Source organism: Scomber japonicus, chromosome 2 (genome assembly GCF_027409825.1).
Source record: "Scomber japonicus isolate fScoJap1 chromosome 2, fScoJap1.pri, whole genome shotgun sequence".
NCBI lineage: Eukaryota > Metazoa > Chordata > Actinopteri > Scombriformes > Scombridae > Scomber > Scomber japonicus.
The window spans coordinates 25616839-25627163 of record NC_070579.1 but is presented as its reverse complement, the minus strand read 5'-3'; the positions used below and the strand labels follow the sequence as shown (position 1 = coordinate 25627163).

Genomic DNA, 10325 nt, shown 5'->3' with positions numbered 1-10325 from the left:
TTTATGATGAAGGGACTTTTATGTCCTTTACTGAGCTCCAAAAGAAATTTGACTTACCTAAATCCCACCTATTTCGTTTTTTTTTAAGATAAGGCATTTTATTCGTAGTCAGAACCCGAAATTCCCCAGTCGTCCCCCTGAAACCATTGTAGACTCATTACTAGCTCTCGACCCTGAGCAAAAGCAGCTGATCTCGAGCATTTATAGTCTTATCAACTCTATCATTGACAGCCCAGCTTCTGGCCCTAAGGAATCTTGGGGGAAAGAGCTGGGAACCACACTGCCGGTGGAGTGTTGGCAGCAGATCTTAAAGCTGGTGCACTCCTCCTCGATCTGCGCGAGGCACGGCCTCTTATGTACATAGAGTTCATTACACTAATTTGAAATTGTCTTGGATGTACCCCAATGTAACTGACTCTTGTAATAGGTGCAAATAATCTCCAGCCGACCATTCCCACATGTTCTGGTTTTGTCCCAGGCTTGCCACGTTTTAGTCTCTTAGTACAACATATAACACTACTATTACTCCTGAACCTCTCCTAGCCTTGTTTGGCACCCCCTTGCATCCTATGACCTCTAAAGCCATGCAGACTGTACTTGCTGTAGCCACCCTGTTGGCCAGGCGACTCATTCTCCTTAGCTGGAAACGCCCTCAACCTCCATCCCACCACAGATGAGTCAAAGAGCTTTTACTGTCCATTAGACTAGAGAAGCTTAGATTTTCTCTTAATGGCTCCCTAAACTTATTTGAAAAAAACTTTATTTTTATTTATTTAATTGCAATTGATCTTCATTTATTTATTTATTTATTTGTTGTTTTTTTTGTTTTGTTTTGTTTTGTTTTTTTCATCTTTTTCTTTCTCATGTATTGTGTATATGTATTCGGTATTATTAATATGGCTTGATCGTTGTACAACAATAAGTGCTCTCCTATGGGTGGGATGGGATGGGGTGAAAAGATTGAAAAAAATGGAATTTCTCTCCTCAGCTTTTCACTGTTTTTATATTGTTGCCTGTGAAATTGCTTCCAATAAAGAGAGTTATAAAAAATAAAATAAAAATGGTTTTCATTATTTTTGTCAGGGCAACTCACATGTGGCACAGAAATAAAAACAGTATGCAGGAACTCTTACATCTGCTCACAATGATACTGGAGGGTGTTGTGTGTCTACATGTGTGTAAATGTACACACATCATTTAGTGAAAAGACATGATTCAGGATTACTTATACTGGAATGATATCTTTATTGATCCATTGATAGACGTTGCAAATGACAATTAACACATCATACATTGTTATTACTCTGCTGTAGAAACACATTTATTCACTTTAACACATTTCCATTCATAAAAAATCAGAAAGTCAGAAATGAGTGAGTTCTCAGAGTTAATACCCATTACTCGCATAGAACTGGGCCCTGGCAGTGACATCACTGGAGTAGTTGCCATGAGTAGTGTGAGCGTCCACGTTGTTGGGGTTCATATTTTGTGCGCCCATGTTGTAAGCAGCCAGTGCTCCTAAAGCAGGAGGAAAATAATTTGAAGAGTGCAGAAAATTGAGGTGAGATGAGGTTATTAAGATTGTTTTACATGGTTTTACACCCCAAGTACACCAACTATTCAGATGGATGATCTGTACCTCTCATCTTGTCGGGCATATTGGGAAATCTCTGTGCCACTTCCCTGTAGCAGTCCATTAGGATCCCAACTCCTTGCTCAATATGTTCCTGGCTGTCCCACTGACCCCTTGGCGTGTGCCAGCGCTTGTCAACCTAGAAACCATAAATAAATAGATGTTACTATCAAACGTGGATGCGGAGAGTGTGTTGGACAGAGACTTGTGTGTGGAACACAGACCTGCATCAGTCCAAAGGCGTTCCTGTTGTCTCCCCAGCCATCAGAAGTGAAACCTGCCCCTCTGCCTCCTCGGGTCTCTCTGGAGATGATGCCAGCCACGATAGAAGGCTTCACTCCATATTTGTTTGCAGCCCCAATAATTTTGTTTTTGTACTTGTTAATGTACGGAAGATCATCTCTAGCCTCTGGAGAGGAAATTAAAGTTTCTATTAATTTAAACTTCATCATGTAAAACCTTCATGTCTGTGTCACATTATTCAGTATCAGAAAGTGTCTCATTTCAAATGATTTTTGTTTAATTTACCAGGATAACCCAGTCAGTATCAATACTGCTTTACATGGAGTATAATTATTAAGAGTTTATAGTGAGTTCTTTGAGCTAAATACTAATGTCAGTGGCTCCGATCCGGGCCGAAGTCCGGAGCGAAGGCTCACCTGGAGACTCAGTGGGTCGTAGCCGGCAGCAGAGATCGACAGCCCCGCCACCCCCCGAGATACCCCCGGCGCTTTGACGCGTCGACCCCCCGCCGGACTTACGTTATCAATCAAAAGCTAACTTCAGCGCTGTGGTCGACAAAAAGACATTTTCATCAAAAGTGTACTTACCCTGAGCCATGTTGGTCGTTGTTCTCTGTTGCTCTTCTAAAAGTGTTGGTGATGTATCAGACTCATCATCTCTTATATAGAGAACTCTTACCTCTACTGGCTGCTGCTCAGCCAATCAAATCAGTGGTCAGGCTAAGACGCAGCACATGGTTTCTCAGAAATGGTGGTCCAGCAGGGAATGAACCCAGAACCCACCCCGGTTCAGTTCAAATTAAGGAAGTAGAAAGTGAAAGTGAAAGTGAACAGGACAACGCCTGTATGTTGGGTAATTTCCAGGAGTTACAAGTTGTTTTCAGTAAAATGTTGACTTACTTTTATCAGCAGTCAGCACAGAGACAGTGGGACTGTTTCTCCAACCATCATCATTAGCAGCTCAGTCTTCACTGATACCCTTCTGCATGTTATGTTATCAGTGGAGTAAGAGGACTTTTTTAATTAAATTGAATTTGAGCTGTTAATCTGTCTTTGCTGTATTTAGGTGTAGGTGTGATATGGATATTTTCTTTTTGGTTTAGATGTCATTTTTTATTATGTGCTTTTGAAGTGCACTGCAAGACTGGAGACTCATAAAAGCCTGGAGTTAAAGAAAAATGTACTGATTATTATTTTTTGTGATTAAAAAATATATATATTGATCAAGACTGTTATCTTCCAAGCATGATCACCAGTTGTTCTGTTTTTTATACTGGTGTCGTGCTGCATGTTAAGTTCACAAAAGCTTATTTAAGGAGTAAGATGACATCAGTAATTACATTTAGCTTGAGCTGTTCATCTGTCTTGTTGTATTTAGGTGTAGGTGTGATGTGGATATTTTCTTTTTGGTTTAGTTTGCATTGTTGTTTTAATATTATGTACTTTTAAATATACAAGACTTTGCCGTAAAAGCCTGGAATTAAAGAAAAGTGTACAAATTGCTTAGTAGTTTCTAATAAAATTATGAATGAGTAGACTAGTTTGATCACATTAGCTGCTAGTTGACTTTTTCTACAAGCAGTTCAATTGTAGTTCAGTGTTAGCGTTCTGTGTTTTTCCACTCAGTCGTCATCCTGTTGGTTTATTTTTGTAGCCAGAGAGCGAAACCTGTTGCTGCACCACTTCACAAATACTAACACAGTTTCAGACAGGCTTTTCAATGTGTGAAACTTTATGAAACATCCCTGCTGGAAAATGAAAAAAAGGCCACTGTGACTCATCAATTTTTATGAGTTTTTATTTATTTATTTGATTTTTAAGTGTTTTATTATTTTTTTTCTCCAAAAAAATCCTGAGGTATTCACAATATAATGGCATTTATTCTGTTTGAAATGAGACTTGGGGGTGGGGTGGGGGGGGGAGGGAAATAAAATACAGCCAAAAACAAAACAAAAAATAACAAAAATAAAAAGGACCAGGCAGTAAAGCTGTGTCAATTGATACAACTGTCAAGACAATATATCCATTGTGACGTACATACAAGACTTTGAACTGCAGCTGAAGTCAACCCTCCCCCCCACCCTGCAAACTAGCAAAGTCATGCGATCTACACTGAGAACAAACCTTGATGATATTTTCAAAGCAGGTGTGTCCCACCTCGCTAACAGGGACACGCCTACGTAGTAGTTATCATCAGATGAAATACCTACAACTAAGAAAAAAACACACACAAAAAAATAAATCTAGTCTGCTCTGTAGCTGGCATTCAGTATTTAAAAACCATCCATGTTTCAAACAATACAAGCTTTAACTGTGATTCGTAGCAAAGCACTAGAGTTCAAATACACCATGCTGTGGATACTCGGCTTGAAACCATGAGCAGTTTGTTTGTTGGGGCCTTCTGAGAGGGTAAACAGTGAACAAAATAGTGGATGTCCCACTGCACTTTACTGTGCTGCAGGTTTCTGCTGTCACCTTTTAATCACTTTGCAGACAGTATATGTTAGTGTGATGGCTGAGTACAATATTTAAATGGTAAAATGCCAATTGTTTTGACTACTCCTCTACCTTGAGTCCTGTTTGCCCTCCACAAAAAAGCAATAAACATAAAAAACAAAAAAACAAAAACACAAACATAACCAATAAATAAATATCAGTGAAAAAAATACACTGTTGAATCACTTTCTTGCTCTGTGTCACAGATCTATGATTGATAAAATAACTGCTGTGACTTTAAGAAAGTAAGGGGAAAAAAAATAAAAATGTTTGCACATTTTCACAACCAGTATTCTCCTCTCTGCACAACAATCCCAGTCTGCAACACAAAACAAAAAACTAAATAAAACCCATCACAAGTGCAACATCAGTCATGACAGTCTCAGCATTAAAAAAAAAAAAAAAAAAGCTCTGGTATTTGACCAATCAGCTCGCTACTACAGCATCAAACACACCAGAAAGAATAATAATAATAATAATAATGATAAAAATAATCATCATAAAATAAAATAGAATAAAAAATAAAATCCAAAAGCAGTGGGCAGGGATGAGAGGGGGGAAAAATAATAAAATAACAGCACACAATTTATATCCCAAACTGGGGTAACAAGTAATTAATCGATCATGATATCTGATCAAAGGAAAAACAATATGTAATAATAATAATAATGATTATTATTATAATAATAATAATAATAATAATAAAAAAAATACTATTAGACTTTCAGCTCAGAGGTTAACTTTATGTGGCGGTTTAAATAAGGTGGACAGACACTACATGGTGAGAAAAACCACCGCTCCACCTCGCCAGTAAAAGCAACCTTTTGAGAGATGGACAACACTGTCCAACTCTCAGCACTGTCTTCTTATTTATTTGTTCAATTTGGTGTCAACTTTGCCCTGAATAATAATAATAATAATAATAATAATAATAATAACAACAAAAAATAATAATGACAATAACAGTAATCATAGTAAGCATAATAATAAAAAACAAAAAGCTAATAATAATAATAATAATAATAATAATCACCATCAATAAAGACTTTTGGTACACGAATAAACATCTCTCTCTCACACACACACAAGCACTCACACACACACACCTAACTGAAAAGAAAGACACACGGCACATGAGGGGAAACGGGACATTTTGCTAACAAACACTGTCTGCTAATAAAGATACAGCTCCTCCTCCTCCTCCTCCTCTTTGACGAATAGTGACGGGTCCGAAGTGAAAAAAAGTATATTGCAAAGTTGACGGTGAATATACATTATAAAACAAACAAACAAAAGTGTGTCTTTTCCTACATACACAACAATTAAACATTTTCTCAAAAACAAAAATACAGACTATATGTGTAAAAATCATAAATAAGGATAAAGTTTTGTGCATCCCCGCCCCAAACAACTGTTGTCTTGAAAGAAAAAAACAAAACAAACCCCAAAAACAAACAAAACAAACAAAAAAACAAAAACAATGGCAGTTACAGCGGTGACAATAACATGCAATTGATATACTTTACAGCATTGATCTGTACCTCCCCCCAAAACTACAAACCCCAGTCTAACCCCGTCCCTCCCCTACCCCAAATACAATCCTTAAATATTTGTCAGCTCATTCAAAACATATCTCTTGCTCTCTGGTTTCTCTGTGAACTAGCTGAAGGCGGTGATGTTAATCACACTGGGGAGGGGGACTCGAAAAGAAAAACATCGCACACTGTCGCTAACTCCAGTTTATCCGTAAATCTGTGTATGTACAGGAGGCTTTTTTTTTCCCTCATTGAAGAAAGCCAACATGGTTTGAATGACTGCATAGTGAAAATGATATTTGGTTTACTTACAGATGGGGTTACGACACACGCACACACACACACAGCCCCCCCACCCCGCCCCGCCCCCTTGTTGGTGCCAAGGCACAGCACAGCTTTACTGTTTTTAATACAGCGCTGGCCTCACACCTGGCAAGCTAATATACACATAAAGCCACTATTGGCAGTAGCCAGCATCGCTGTGTAGGATGGGTTAACTTTATACATTTGGTGTGGATGTGTGTGTACATGAGTGATGTTTTGCTTCCTTCCTTATGAGCAGATGCACACCTGGCCTGACCTGGTTTCACAGAGGTGCAGCGTGGCACTGTCAGCCAATCAGGTGTTTGGATGGAAATGCACACAGACTGCACGGTTGAACGTGTGCGTGTGTGTGCGTGTTTGTAAAATACAGCTTAACAGAACCTTGACAGCAGGAGACTGGGTCTATCTTTGTGTTTGGAGATGCAAACAGTGAACATTGAAAAGGGGGTTGCACCATCTCCGAAAGTCACGTTTAAAAAAAAAAAAAAACTGAGTATGCTGTGCTGCAGGTTCAGTACAGTTAATGGTTACAAAGCACCAGATTCAGGTGTATATACACATCTGCATCGACCCTGAAACCTGTTATTTGGAGAGTTAACATAAGGAGGTCAACCGTTCACTGTTTGAAGGTAGACCGTGGCTTTTCCAGGTCAGATTCTGGACTCCAAACTAAAACCAGACAAAGGCCAAGCTAATGGCTCACATATGTGTGTAAGTGATTATCCGGCTCTCCTTTTGGCTTCACTCAGGTTTTCTAGCATCACGAAGATGTCTCATTTTTAAGAGTGGTGCATCACCTAGAGTACACATTTCTTTTTAACGTTAGTTTGTCTTATTTTATTCTATTACGATGATGTATCAACTTTTGCTGCTGCAATCCCCTAAATAGCCTGTAGATGTCACCATTACATCTCATGTCAACTCAAGGATCTGATGATTTAACACACTCATACAGATGGGTGACAAATTAAGAGGAAAAAACTGAATTAATGAGTAGAGAAACACAATGAATGCAGATGCTTCCACACAGCTGTACTGCATGATACAATTAAGAAATCCAATCATGTTTGCTGGCATGTATAAAAACACTGAGCGGGCCCAGTTTTGGCCAGTTGGAACACCTATGGGAGAATTTGGACAGACATGTTAGACAGTGCTCTCCACCACCATCATGGAAAGACCAATTGAGGGAATATCTTTTGGAAGAATGATGCTCATTCCTCTTGTAGAGTTCAGAGACTGTACAATCAATGCCAACATGCATGGTGTTATATGGTGGCCGAACAACTTACTAATACACTTTATGTTGTTTTTTCCTTTTGTCACTCATCTGCAGGTGGATCAGTTAACTCAGAGTAAAATGAGCTAGTTTAGAATCAGCTTTGTGATTGGTTCAGTGGCTCAGTGAAGCCCAAAGAGAGCCAGACTATGTTAAACTTGCTTCCAGATACAGGCTGCTAAGTTGAGTTTGATTCACTGAGTAAAAGGACGAGCCAGCTGGTTTGATTGCTCGGCCGTTGTCATGCGTTAGTGTGCCAGTCTCCCCCTGTACAGTATATGAGAGACACACACACACACATACACACACACACACACAGGCACTGCTGCACTACAGCGCCGCCCCTACACCTTCTACTAGCTATAAAAGAGATTTCATACGTATCATAGCTGAGAGTAATCAATTATAAGGTCAATAACAATAGTCATAACAATAACAACAATGCTCTTTCGTATTTTGTCGAGTTGTGGACACCTTTGGTGTGATCTGTCAAGGTTGTCAAGCTTGCAGGTGACCTGTGGACAGATGGAGGGATGGATGGACAGAGGGAAGGATGGAAGTAACAAAAAGCATCTGGACAGACAGACATCCCCCAGAATCATATCTACACTGTACATTTGTAGTGTGACGAAGGGATATAAATGATTAACTACTTCCTTTACACATAGAGCTACATTTGAGGTGAACTGTGTGTTTATATTCTGTGTGTGAGTTAGTACTTTCTGTGAAGCTGACCTCCCTGCACTTTCTATCCATCCTGTCATTGCTCACTTACTTTCACCTTCTTCTGACTTGCTCTTCTGTATTTGGTAACATGTGTAGACATTGCATTATTTCACTTATTTGGCTTAAAAGAAAAAAAAAAAAAAAAAGAATAAAGTATTTGTCCTTTGGGGAAAAGAAGTGACAGCAGCGTCTAAAGCAATAAAAAAGTAGCAGCAGTAGCAATGTAAATAAATAACAAAGTTTGAACAGAACAGTACACATCATAAAACACGACACGCTAACTCACTCGCTAAAATCATAATTGGTAGGTTGGTGTAACACCATGAAAGCTTTTTACAATAACTAGCTAGCCTCAGAGCTGATGTTTTCTGCTCTTCTCTCTCACAAACTTGTACCATACTCTGTACCAACCATCTGACTTTTCTTTTAACTTCCCATCACACTTTCTTAACACTCGCTGTCATCCTTCTTATCTAATCTTACTAATCTTTTCTGCCATCTTGACAACATTCCTCGATCTCTCTCTCTATCTCTCTCTTTCTCTCTCTCTCAGACACTTAACGGTTTCCTCTCTCTATCGCTGCCACTCCTCAGTTCTCTGTGTCTAGCAGTGATTTGGTTCGGTGCGTGACGGGGAACAGGGGAAGTTTGAGTCCGCACATCTAGCAGGCTTTGGCTGTGACTGCCCTCATTAGAGTACATCTACACACAACAGTTTCAAACACTCTGACCAGTTCAGGTGTGCTTGGTTCAATCGAGCCTGACACACTCAATTTCATTTTAGCAATCCTCTGGGTCAGAGGTCTCAAAGTCTACAGTAGCTAACTGGGGGCCACAATGTTTTCTCCTAATGGGACTGTATAAATACTATAATAATACCTTTTTAAAACAGGTTTAACATGTACATCTGTACACTGATGGAAGGTACGATTACATGGATGAATCTATTAGTCAGTCCACAGAAATTTAATTTGTAAATAATTTTTGAAGCAAAAATTCACCAGTCATTCAAGTCAAATGTGAAGATTTGCTGCTTTTAAAAAAAACAATAATGTAGTTAAGCTTTGTCATAAAAATTAGTAGAAATGATCACCCTCATCTGTGGACTTGTGAAACTTTGCATCGTTAACTATTGTGTGAAATTTAATAGAATCAATGATGAATTGATTATATAGATTAATCAATAATGAAAACATTAAATTGTTAGTTGCACCACTGGAAAAACTAAATGATTATTTTCAAATAATAATAATAATGATCTAACAGACTGAAAAATGTATGGATAGAATAAAAGAAAAAGACAGTGGGCCCCATTACACCATCAATTCTAAACATGTGGTCAGCTTTGAGATCTTGTGGCCCGCAGCCTGGTGGTTTGAGACCCCTGCTCTAAGATCTAAAAACTTCACAGGCTGCTTTACCAAGACTGTGTGTTCTCTAAATGTCTGAGTCTTGGCCTCCACCACCACCACCACCACTACTACTACCACCAACAAACAACAACCTACAGGCAGCCTTTGGTCTGGGAACTGTGGAGCTTTACGCCACACTAAACAGCAGAGGCAGACAGAGAGATGGACAAAGAGGGAGAGGTAGACAAACGGAGAAAGAAGTAAAGAAATGCTCCACAAGTAATAAGATCTACCCCCATTTATATTCTTTGTACAAGATAAGTTCCTGTTCTTTGCCTTCTGAATGGAAAAAAACACTCTGCTCCCATTTTCTCCTCCAGCAATTCTCTCATTTCTCACACTAGTAACAGTTATTCAGTCTTCCACGTGGTCATACAGATGTATAAACCCTCTTCTTCTACTTTCTCTTCTTTCTAATTCATCTTTTCTCTTCTTAGTATATTTCCATCTCTTATAATGCTCTTTCAGTTCAGCAAATTCTTTCTGAATAAAAAAACAAATCCATAAATGACCACTTTTCTACAAAGCTAGAAAGCGACACTAATTTTTTTTGGAGTTCTTTTTCATTGTGTTTTTCCAATTATGCAGCTTCTAAATAAAATAATTAAATGTTAATGAGAGTTACTATTATTACATGTTATAAATGGCCAAAAAAGGCCAACAGATAAATTCATTAGT

At 38.7% G+C, this 10325-nt stretch overlaps 1 protein-coding gene across 1 annotated transcript; it reads right to left on the bottom strand.

Moving 5' to 3' along the window:
* Positions 1-1236: 1236 nt before the first annotated feature.
* On the bottom strand, positions 1237-2531 carry LOC128364789 (lysozyme g-like). The gene is made up of 4 exons (XM_053325408.1): positions 2464-2531; positions 1858-2042; positions 1640-1772; positions 1237-1518 (listed from the first exon to the last, which is right to left on the bottom strand). Exons 1-4 carry the CDS (start codon positions 2471-2473, stop codon positions 1388-1390), a joined length of 459 nt encoding a protein of 152 aa, XP_053181383.1. The 5' UTR covers positions 2474-2531; the 3' UTR covers positions 1237-1387.
* Between the last annotated feature and the right edge of the window lie 7794 nt (positions 2532-10325).